This window comes from Oncorhynchus mykiss, chromosome 18, assembly GCF_057628025.1.
Source record: "Oncorhynchus mykiss isolate SJ-2025 chromosome 18, ASM5762802v1, whole genome shotgun sequence".
Classification (NCBI taxonomy): domain Eukaryota; kingdom Metazoa; phylum Chordata; class Actinopteri; order Salmoniformes; family Salmonidae; genus Oncorhynchus; species Oncorhynchus mykiss.
Genome location: NC_143039.1, coordinates 51,948,712 through 51,960,552, shown reverse-complemented (window position 1 = coordinate 51,960,552; position 11,841 = coordinate 51,948,712). Strand labels below are relative to the sequence as shown.

The following is an 11,841-nucleotide window of genomic DNA, read 5'->3' as shown; positions in this document are numbered from 1 at the left end:
TCCAGACCTGTTCTAGTCTGTTTAACCAATGTGATTCTCCTCTTGAGGTATTCTGCTCCACTCGGGCATCTGTAAAATTAAACCCGGAAATTAGATCCCTTACATATTGGCTGTGTTCGAGAGCATAAAAACCGTGATTTTTATTATTGATCTGCAAACAATGAGCAGTTATTTATGAAGCAAGCAGTGGCGTGTATCCATAGTTTCCAAGGGAAGCCAGCCCCCCTCCCAAAAAAAACATTTTTTTTTCCAGTGGTGTAAGGTACTTATTAAGGGAAATACTTTAAAAGTACGTTTTACTCAAACGTACTCGTTACATTTGGACAGCAAAATGGTCCAAATCACACACTTATCAAGAGAACATCCCTGGTCATCCTGGCGGACTCACTAAACACAAATGAATGTTGGAGTGTGCCCCTGGCTAACCGACAATACATTTAAAAAATAAAATTGTGCTGTCTGGTTTACTTAATATAAGGAATTTGAAATGGTTTATACTTTTACTTTTGATACTTTAGTAGATTTGAGCAATTCCATTTACTTTTGATACGTAATTATATTTAAAACCAAATACTTTTAGACTTTCACTAAAGTACTATTTTACTGGGTGACTTTCACGAGTCAATTTCTATTAAGGTATCTTTACTTTTACTCAAGTATGACTATTGAGTACTTTTTCCAACACTGTATATTTTGTCTCTGTTTTTTAATAATTTGCCTTAATTTCGCAAGACGCTGAATGTACCTCACTGGAGAAAGCATCCCAGTGAGCGAAACAGAGCCCCTCTATCTCTGTATGTGTAGGTATCTATCTGATGCTGTCTGGTCAAAAAGAGTATGACATTGTGCTGCCTGTAGCATTGATTGCAAGGGAAGTCAGTGAACATTTGCCCTCCTTTGATGAAAAAAAAAAAAGTATAAAATAAAAGCCGATCAGTGTTTAGCTAAACTGAGTGAGATCAATTGTGAATGGTCCTGGCGCACCAAAAAAAAGTTCAAGGGAAGGCAATTTAGATTTGTCTTCACACCAATTACATCAAAAGCAAAACGTCATTGACAGAAACACTTGAATTGTTGCATCTCGGTTGTGTCGTTGTCCTGTGGACAGCTAGCTAAAATTGTCCCTTTCCTAAATTAACCATGGATGGAGATTGGGATTTGGATTTGTGGTTTTACTTAACTCTCCGTACTGGCCCTGGAATATAATGGTGATTCTGATCCAACCATGAATGTATAGTATACATTGTGCCCCCGGACTGAGAGGATTGGAAGTTCGATATGTACAGTAGCTAGATGGCTGGCTCATTTAGCTGGCTCATCTTTGCCCATGGAAGGAAGTTAGGCTAGTGATTAAGCATTTTAGCCAGGTAACCTAGGACAACAAAAATTAAAAGTATGTACTGTATGACAGAGTGATTGACCATTTGGTCAACATGAAAGAGGGTGGCAATGGTGTTTCTCTACAAGTAGGGTGAGTCAACATGTACTTGCCCGAACTAACGCGCACGCACGCACACAGACGCAGGCACATGCACACACACAGAAATCAGAATCAAGGATATCATATTTAGCTTAAATTGATTGAACTAAATCGTTTTTGGTATATTTTAGTTGTCACTCTATTAGACTAAACATAGGTGATTTGATGATGTTGAAATGTTGAAATGTGCTGGAATAGTGGAGGCAGCTCCTGTTTTCTTTGTGACTTGGTTCTAAATCAATCCTCGTTTAGTAGTCTGAAAATGTCAGAAACATCACCGTGCTTGACCATGCTGTAGGTCATGTATCTGTTTAATGTTTTTTGCTTTGTGGTGGTTGCCATGGAAGCAAAGAAGGGGAGCGAGGTGTGTATGTTCCCAAACACACATGCATGTGGGGGTCTGGGAGAGTAAGTGTCCATCTGATGAATGGAACTCAATTTTGTACACTAATTGTAGTCTCGCCCATTCATTTCTAATGACGTAATTTTTGACCGGGAACACCACAGGTGTACAAAAATTCAATAAAACACATTTTATGAAAATCATTTTAAAAATGTATTTTCTGTGTTCAGGTGCCCTGTGTGGACAAAGTTCTGGAACATTATGACAATCAGATTAAATGAACTACATTTTTCAGAGAGAAAACTTGTAAATCGGTCCAATTCGACCAGAACACAGCAGGAGGATAAAACATGCATCGCTACTGGACGCAAGCTGATTTGTTGGACAGTTAGTCAGCAATCGAAACATTCGTTTTGATACTCTCGAGCATCGCACTGTTTTGAGAAGAAAATAAACTATTTCGGGGGAGGGTCTCTTCGGCACGGTTGAACCAATCCGGTAAATGTGGAGGAGGAGTTAAAATGTGTCGACTTGTCCTCTGCTATGACATCATATAGCCAGACATCAGTCCAGGTAGTGATAGCCAACCAGAGTTCAGGAAGGCAGCCGTGGAGCTGATGGACACACAGCGAATAGCCAATGAAATGCCTTTATTTGTCAGGCGGGGGCAGGAATAACTTAATATCGACAGGTAGAGATGCTGGGTTACAGTACTAGCCGTCACTTATCATTTAGCGTTATAGGGGAATAAACTATGATATTGGAATCAAGAAGGATTTGACTATGCTTTTGGGAACACTATTTTCCGTTTATACAAGGCCTCGTGCCTTGTAGAAAATCGATTTAGATGGTGTAGAAGTGACAATTGTTTTTATTTGTTTCAAACGCAAGGAGTCTGTCGCAGTGGCCTATAATATTTTACAACGGATTGAAACAAACAGAAGACGTGACAATGGCTACGCATTTATATCAAGTTAGTAGTATGCTACTAGAAAATACCGTCGGGAAAATTAGTGACAACGTGACATCGGTGGTTCTTGCAGTGTTTGTGATCACCCTAACTTTGGGATATATTTCTAAACTGGTGCTCAAACAGTCACAATCTTCTTCCGACGAAGACAAGGTACGTTATGTGCATAAGCAACACATCAGTTGAGATATATTACATTATTATTAGGGCTGCGACAGTGAATGTTATAGTTTCATGCCGCATTCATAGACTTGCATATTGTGCATAATCAATTGCCTTGTGTATTTTATTCTCTCAGAAATACCCACCATACATACCTTCTAGCATTCCATTTCTGGGTCATGCCATAGCATTCGGGAAAAGTCCCATTGAATTTCTTGAGGATGCATATGAAAAGGTAAGACTACAGTACTGCTGAAAAGTATACGTTAGTGCTCTAAGTGCTACTTACTTTTGTTTACAAAATGTTACAGTAACGTTTCCTATCATACAGCTTCTGAATCTTACTGCTGTATAGTGCCATTTGAAAGTGCCCGTTATAGTAGGTGCTAAAACAAGGTTTATTGTCTTTATATTCACAGTATGGGCCCGTTGTCAGCTTTACCATGGTGGGCAAAACCTTTACCTACCTTCTGGGTAGTGAGGCTGCCACACTGATGTTCAACAGCAAGAACGAAGATCTCAATGCAGAGGATGTCTATTCTCGATTGACCACACCAGTTTTTGGCAAAGGGGTTGCATACGATGTACCTAACCATGTAAGCAAATAAATACTTACTCAGATACTCCCATTCACACTCACAAATATAGAGAATTTCCCCCCACATAAAGAAGTCTTGCCAGAAGTTTATGAAAGGTTTATGAGCTGAAACAAAGTATTGATTTAGTGAATTCAGTGAATATTTTGCCACTCATTTTCTTTTGTAGATTTTCCTGGAACAGAAGAAGATGTTTAAGACAGGACTGAACATTGCCCATTTCAAACAGCACGTTGAAATCATCGAGGAGGAAACTAAAGAGTACTTTTCAAGATGGGGAGACAGCGGGGAAGAAAGTAAGATGACAGACATTACAAACGGTCTGATCTTTTCGCATGGAATACTGTAGAAACTAAATCCAAATGCCCAGCTCCAAATCGACTTCTAGTCCCTACTGTAGCCACTTAATGTAGACCTAAAAGGATTGAAAAGATGTTAGCAGAATTACACATTTTCCACTTGGCCTATCAGATTGCAAAGTGGAATTATTAGTACAGTATACTTATCTAATCCGTTCAGACCTATAAGAGCTCACGGGGTAGGGACTTGGGTGAAGTACAATGTCAACTGTTAAGAAAATTCTGCACAATTTCCCATCAACAAGTTCTCAAGTAAATTATAACAAAATCAAATCAAAGTGTATTAGTCACCTACACAGACTTGCAGATGTTATCGCTGGTGCAGCGAAATGCTTTTTTTTTTTTTAGCACCAACAGTTCAGTAATACTTAGCAATACAAAACAACACACATGTAATCAATGTGTTGTAACTCCTGAATACAGTTTGAACCTTGCCATCCATTTTAAGATAGTTCCTTTTCTTCCTGTAAAAGGTAATATGACATTACCAAAAGTAGTGTTTAACAGAGCGACTTCTGACATGAGTAAGAAGCAAGAGGCTAATCTAGTCAACATTTGTTGTCACGTACTGTAGCTATTACGTGGCTCAAGAGTGCATTGATCTCCCATGCACAGATGCTTAATGGGTTGCTAATGACTGCAGTCTTTTGCTTCACACTCTTGCTAGAATCTGTTTGCGAGGCGTTGCTGTTTATGAAGACGTCATATCACTTGTTACACGTCATAACATTTGAGCCGTACTGCACAGTCAAAGTTATCCAGTCCGCAATTCTGACCTCTTTTCTCTTTCTCTCACTCATTCCATCTCTCCCACTCCTTCCTTTCTTTCCATCTCTTCCACTCCTCCCTCTCTCAGACCTGTTTGAGGCCCTGTCGGAGCTGATCATCCTGACGGCCAGTGCCTGTCTGCATGGGAAGGAGATCCGCAGCATGTTGGACGAGAAGGTGGCCCAGCTCTACGCAGACCTGGACGGGGGCTTCAGCCATGCTGCCTGGCTGCTGCCCGGCTGGCTGCCGCTGCCTAGTTTCAGGTAAGAGAAAGACTTCATTCATACTGTCCTCTCAACCAAGGGTCAATTCAAACTGTTCCACCTTCAGGTTAGGTTTTTTGTGTGAAAGACCAAGTTAAACTAAGTTACCAGAATGATTGCTGGAAATTAATACTCTTGAAACTTCATTTATACTGTCTTATTGTTCTACCCTCAGGTTAGGGTTCTGGGTGATAGAATGAATTCCAACTCAGTCTACTGTATTCATTCTGTAATAGCAATACGAGAATGTCTTATTTCGCTAATTAAGGCAGGAAAAAAAACAAGTTGTCATTTTTGTACAGACGAAGGGACAGAGCACACAGGGAGATCAAGAACATCTTCTACAAAGTCACCCAGAAACGCAGAAGCTCTGGAGAGAAAGTGGACGACATGCTGCAGACCCTCATAGATGCCACCTACAAGTAAGACATAAGTGGGACAGATGCCAGTAGTAATACATATGGGACAAGCATCTATGCCTCCCCACAGGACTGAAGTGAATGAGCGTTTGGTTTAAAGGTGTTCTACAACTGTTGAACCATTTTAGACTGATTCCTCATTTCAGGCCTAACTATTTCTGCCTTTTTTTAAGGGATGGCCGGCCCCTGAATGATGATGAGATAGCAGGCATGCTGATTGGTCTACTCCTGGCTGGACAGCATACATCCTCTACCACTAGTTCCTGGTTGGGCTTCTTTCTGGGCAAAGACAAGGCCCTACAGGACCGCTGCTACGCTGAACAGAAAACAGCATGTGGAGAAGACCTGCCCCCACTCAACTTTGACCAGGTCAGAATCCATAACTGACATTTTGCCAACTGCACATAAATGGCCATAGATTACACTAGAACTTTGTTGTTGAAAATATGAATAATGTTTTTACATTGGCTTACAAATGTACATACATTTTTATAAATTATGTTGTTAAAACTTATTAAGATCATAGTTTATTTTTTGACCATATTCTATTTAAAACTGGGTAATTGGATATTGTATGTGAGCAACTTCAGTTTAGAACCGTTTTTCTAGACTGCTAAACCATACGTTCAGCTATTCATTTGGACGGTTTTGATTGTCTAAATATTTGACATGCTCTTTACTTACCTGGTCTCTTGTTCATTCATCAGCTGAAGGACCTGACTTTGTTGGACCGCTGTTTGAAAGAGACCCTCCGACTACGTCCACCCATCATGACCATGATGAGAATGGCACGCTCTCCTCAGGTAAGATCGATGTCATAATTTGTTGGGCGGTTACGAATGCCCATGAAATTATTCCTACTACCGTCATAGACATTTTTTCAATTCCCTTATATCAGTAAATACAATTTAAAAAACAAACATTTTAGGACACTGAATTTGAGAGAGAAATGGCCACAATGTAAATGGTCCATATATATATTTTTTTACATTGAAATGGAATGGATCCCCAACCCAGATAAATGCATGTGTATAATAGGTCAGTGACCATTGAACGACCCTCACCCTTTACTTCCATCCACCCCCAGACTGCAGCAGGCTACACCATCCCAGCCGGCCACCAGGTGTGCGTGTCCCCGACGGTCAACCACCGTCTGCAGGACACCTGGACAGAGAGGATGGAGTTCAGGCCTGACCGCTACCTCAATGATAACCCTGCCGCAGTTGAGAAATTTGCCTATGTGCCCTTTGGAGCCGGTAAGAATATTTTCTTGTTATTTCCTCCCTTTTAACAGTATGTAGTAAGTTAGGTGATCTGCCATCTTTAAGAAAAAACAGAAGTGTCAAAGCATATACACAATGGTAGGGGAAACAGCTGTCATACAGTGTGTTTTCATGTGTAAATAAGTATTTTGTCAGTAGGTGGGGTCTTGCTCAATATATACAAATATGGACTTTACTACCATACAAAGCTGTCTCATGCCACAAAGTATCACCTTATTTTACCCTCATTACCATGACTCATTAAAAAACACTGATGTTCTCTGTCTTCTAGGCCGTCACCGCTGCATTGGGGAGAACTTTGCCTACGTTCAGATCAAGACCATCTGGTCTACCATGCTGCGCCTTTTCGAATTTGACCTGGTCGATGGCTACTTCCCCACAATCAACTACACAACCATGATCCACACCCCACACAACCCCGTCATCAGATACAAGAGGAGGCAACACTAAGAGACACTGAGCGCAAAACACAGCAGAGAAAAGAGGTTACACCCAGAAGAGCAAGGCTTTGTCCAAAATGGCGTCCTATTCTATAGTGTAGTCATTTTTGTCCAGCGCGTCATAGGGGTGCGACCAAAAGTAGTGCACTATATTGGAAATAGGGAGCCATTTCAGTTTTCCCCCAACAAACAACCTAACTTACCTTAAATGGTTTGATTTAGAGGAAATTATTGTACTTCAATTTAGGAACTGTGCAAGTTAATGCACAGAGTTCTGGCTGGAAATTAAACAACTTTAATTTGTGTTTCCCCCACCTTAGGTGTGCCTTGTTGTTTAGTTGTTAGAATGTACACTGAATCAGTTTGTTTCTTCACTAACGGCTTCTCTGTAGTAGTCTAATCCCAAATTAGATCGGTTTGTGCAGTCATGCCAATGGCCATAGGATTTGGCTACAGTATACAGCACAAACAGATCTGGCCAAAAGCTTCATCTTTTGTCCATTCTATTTCAACTGTCATGGTAATACATATACAGTGAGCTCCAAAAGTATTGGGACAGTGACAATGTTTTGTTGTTGTTTTGGCTCTGAAACACTACAAACAATACAATAACTATGATATTTATGCCTCTGTAACTTTGAGGTTAAAGTGCAGACTTCCAGCTTTAATTTGGTCCCCCCAATTTTAGGGGACCAAAAGTATTGGGAGAAATTCTCGTGTGTTTTAAAGTAGTCGAAAGTTTAGTATTAGCATGCAAAGATTACATTAAGCTTGTGACTGCAAACTTGTTAGATGCACTTGCTAATAATTCTGGTTGTGTTTCAGATCATTTTGTGCCCAATAGAAATGAATGGTAGATAATGTATTGTCATTTTGGAGTCACATTTATTGTAAATGAAAACAGAATGTTTCTAAACACTTATACATTAATGTGGATGCTAACATGATTACAGATCATACTGAATCAATCATGAATAATCAGTGAGACAGTTAAGAGGCATAAATATCATAGAATCATTTCAAATCCAAAGTGCAGAGCCAAAACAACAAATGTGTCACTGTCCCAATACGTTTGGTGCTTAGCGTAGGCTTTCAAGCTTCCACTGTGTGAAATGTGATAAGTCTCCTGTGTGTATGAGTGACACTATTACAGTAAGGATGGATATTACTGGAGTAAAAAGCACTGCCTTTTACAGAGCAGTGAGAAATAGTCAAACCACTGATCCTTATCCATTGACTCATAGAGATCAGTGATCAAACTGACGAGCACTGACTTTGTATGTACTACTGTCCATTCATATAATTGTACAAAGATAGAGAACCTGGGCTGGGTCAAACAAAGAAAACATACTTGAAACATGGAGGGACAACCTGCACTTGCTCAATGAGACAAATTTCAGTTTTCTGTTGTGTGCCCTAATAAACACGACTAAGTGTATTGGGTGGGAATGTTGGACGGTCAGGGTAATATGGGTCAGTTTGACCCATGTAGTGCCTTGACAATGGAAAATGATTAGTCCATGTTGTTTTTGATTGATTTTACTATTTGAAGCCTAGTGTTGTGAACATAGGTCCGTTATATTTATATTTAAAAAAAAATCTAAATATCATGTTCAATTTGTCTTCACACCATCATTTTATTGACTGTACATCTCCCCCATACCAGATTCACATTTTAGCTCAAGTTCTATTTTGTTTTACAACTGTTAGAACTAATTAAACGTGTACCTGTAAAATCAAATTGTTGTGTCAGTGGAGTTGAATTGAGAAAAAAAACAGTGCGACCACATCTTTCAAGTGTTAAAATTCATATTTATTTCGGTTTTGACAAAATACCCAGAAAATTCAAAGCTCCTACCTTTACAAAAATATGTCTTCTACAAATTGTCCTCTGTAGTCTGTCCAAGAAACCATTCTAATAAAACACAGTGTGGTGTATATAGATCATGTAGCAGCCTCAACAGTAAAGTCAAATTCTCCATGGCAGAGCTCTCCCAATTCCCGTCCTGGAGAGCTACTGGGTGTGCAGGCTTTTGTTCCAGCCCGGCACTAACCAACATTTTCAATAATTCATCAATCATGGACTTCCATTTAAGAAACCAGTTACTTTAATCAGGCATGTTAGTGCTGGGCTTGCGCAAAGACCTGCACGCCCACCCGGTTCCTATCCAGGGCTGGAGTTCTCCGGAGAAGCCTGCTCAACGTATTCTTCCACCCACACAAAGTAACATAGACAGTATAAATTAAATTATTCCAGGTTTTTCATTTAAATTAGCATTCCACAAATATACATTTAACGCGATTCTGTTCACCCACAACAAAGAGGCAGACCAAAGTTTACAAACATAGAAGCTGTTTCAAGTGCTGGCGACAAAAAGCCTGATTATAAGATGTCTACACACAACAAAATGTTTTTTGGTCCCCACGTAATATACTGTACACAGCAGAATGATACAAAATACCGAAGCTCAGCACAAGAAAAGGCAACTGAGTTTCTTCAAGCCAGTTCCAAAGTAATTTATGGACTTCTATCTTTTTATTCCAAAGTGCAATTGAGCATATGAAGAAGAACCTAGGAAGGGCAAAATGAAGTGGTTTAGATCCCAAGACTGAACTCTTGACAATAACATTTCAAGCATCATCTGCACATATTGTCTTGGGTGATTGAATGAGAGGGCAATTTCTGCTTTTGCATTACATTATTTAACTCTAGATGGTGTGAAGTAGTACGGTTGGAAGTGTGTGCGTGTCTGTTACCTGACTGCACGCTCCCCAGTCTCCTCTGCAGGGCCTCCAGTCTGGAGATGTAGTCGGTGAGCGCTCGGTCAGGGTCGTAGTTCTGGAGGTGGGAGCAGGTCAGAGGGCCAGAGTCCCCAGCCATGTGGAACCTGTGTTGTGCAGAGGAGAGGGCGGACCTGGGGGAGGCCCCACTCCTCTCTCCGTACACCTCCACACTCCCCGGTTGCAGGTAGGGTGAGTCTGTCCTCACCTCATTACCTGAAGAGGAAGAGAGACAGTTGTCAGTCCTCTGTTTTCTCTCACAAAACAGGATCAATGAGCCAGTCAACGAAAAGGTAATTATACATTTCTGCTTTGCATTGAACCTGGCATTTTAGAATATTCAGGTTATTTATTTAGGTTAGCTAACATTGTGGACCACCTGATCAATCAGCACTTCATTGACTACAAGTGTGTAAGTCTAGGTTAGCCTAGCTTGGTTCTTTACCATTTAACTCAACCAGTCCATTCATTCCATGTGATTCTCCCAGTATATTTTCCTGGTGTTGGGATAGTGTGAGGAAATGTGATTTCCATACCCGTTGACTGCCCCAGGCCATTTCTGTTCACGTTGACAGATGTTATGGAGCTCATCCCCGTAGTTTTATGCCATCGCTTGACCAGGAAACGCATTCTGGAAGAACAGAACAGTCTGATTCAAAGATGTGCTACAGCACGTGTCAAACTCGTTCCACGGAGGGCCGAGTGTATGCGAGATTTCACTCCTCCCTTATACTAGATTTATTTATTAAGGTCACTGATTAGTAATAACCTCCCCTCCCTGGTTATCTAGGTCCTTATCGAAATTAAGACACAGTCCCTGCATAGAATGAGTTTAACAACTCCATTACAGAGGACCATTAGCCTACAGTACAATCAGAACAATCCATCTGTGTTTATTAAAATAACTACTGATTTTATATGATGCTGTATGAACTCATAATAACAGGCGTTCACAATCCAACACCTGTTTTGAAGTATTAACTAATCAGCTATAAACTTAAATAAACCTAAAGTATAATTTAGCTATAAGCTCCTCATAAAGGTCTTTAAACGGCAGAGCATTATAATTTAGCAGCTATAGCCTCACAACAACAGTCTACGCTGCTCTGTTTACCAGGAGAGGGCGACATGCTAACAATAAAACCCATATGATCATAAGCAATCAGCTATCCTATAGCCTCTAACAGGTGCAACGCCATCCTACCACTCCAGTTCCAATTGTTTACCTGGAGAGGGCGATGGAGACGTGGACGGCCGAGCGGAAGCGTGTCAGCCCTCGGCGGTGCTGTGTCGGGGACTCCAGGCTGCAGTGGGAGGGCCGGCTGCCCATGCGGGCGATGATCGACAGCGTGGCTTCCTCGCACTCCTGGAAGCCGCCGAGCAGCAGCAGCAGGTACTTCTTCTGGTAGATGAGGGCCTTGCGGAAACTCTCAGAGCGTAGGTACTTGCCATATATCTTCTGGAGAAGGGGAATAAGAGAGAGAGAAAGGAGGGTTGAAAAGGTGTGATAGTTAAGTGGGTTGTATAGATGTGCAACAACGTATTTGCTATTCAACTTCGACAAAGAGTGGAAAAGCGGTAGATTTGAAAGAGGTAAGTGTCATGGAGAAATGCAGGGCAGATTTGAGCTCACCGTCAGTGTGGAGTTGTCTGTCTCCGGTCCGGTCATGTCTCTGAGGGACTCTGTCCTGATCTCTCCTCTGAGTCGGGTCACCTCTGCCTGGGCTAGACGTAGGACCTTCTCCAGCCGGCTCCTCTCCCTGGTCCAGGCTTCGCGCTCCGACGAGAGCAGAACGCTGGCCGGCTCCTGCTGCTTGTCCGCGCCACCTCTCCTGGACTGGAGGGAATGAGATAGAGAGGGGTCGTGTTAGGTTGGTGTAAATTAAAGCAATGTCTCCACAAGCTACTTCTCTGCCATTTCTAGGTGCCTCCACAATCCAGCAATGTACTCTGTCCCATGTCCCTAAATTCCCGACC

At 41.3% G+C, this 11,841-nt stretch overlaps 2 protein-coding genes across 28 annotated transcripts in view; one reads left to right on the top strand and one right to left on the bottom strand.

Annotated features, from left to right (window-relative positions):
- Positions 1-1,076: 1,076 nt before the first annotated feature.
- On the top strand, positions 1,077-8,824 carry LOC110496341 (lanosterol 14-alpha demethylase). The gene is made up of 10 exons (XM_021572174.3): positions 1,077-2,946; positions 3,092-3,190; positions 3,375-3,551; positions 3,721-3,847; positions 4,767-4,941; positions 5,244-5,363; positions 5,534-5,729; positions 6,068-6,163; positions 6,448-6,616; positions 6,915-8,824. The coding sequence occupies exons 1-10, from the start codon at positions 2,776-2,778 to the stop codon at positions 7,091-7,093; spliced, it is 1,509 nt and encodes a 502-aa protein (XP_021427849.3). The 5' UTR covers positions 1,077-2,775; the 3' UTR covers positions 7,094-8,824.
- Positions 8,825-8,874: 50 nt separating this feature from the next.
- Positions 8,875-11,841, bottom strand: part of akap9 (A kinase (PRKA) anchor protein 9) — a 141,025-nt gene continuing 138,058 nt past the window's right edge. For all 27 annotated transcript variants that reach the window (XM_021572164.3, XM_021572171.3, XM_021572172.3 and 24 more), the window contains 5 exons: positions 11,498-11,701; positions 11,091-11,323; positions 10,401-10,495; positions 9,841-10,080; positions 8,875-9,655 (listed from right to left, as the gene is read on the bottom strand). In XM_021572164.3, coding sequence (XP_021427839.3) covers positions 9,612-9,655; positions 9,841-10,080; positions 10,401-10,495; positions 11,091-11,323; positions 11,498-11,701 — 816 coding nt within the window. In that variant the 3' untranslated portion in view covers positions 8,875-9,611. The remainder of the gene's footprint in view (positions 9,656-9,840; positions 10,081-10,400; positions 10,496-11,090; positions 11,324-11,497; positions 11,702-11,841) is intronic.

Coding starts and splice junctions, on each gene's coding strand:
- LOC110496341 (XM_021572174.3), top strand. CDS start 2,776: ATGGCTACGCATTTATATCAAGTTAGTAGTATGCTACTAGAAAATACC. Junction 3,191..3,374: donor TTGAGGATGCATATGAAAAG/GTAAGACTACAG, acceptor TTATATTCACAG/TATGGGCCCGTTGTCAGCTT. Junction 5,364..5,533: donor CTCATAGATGCCACCTACAA/GTAAGACATAAG, acceptor CCTTTTTTTAAG/GGATGGCCGGCCCCTGAATG.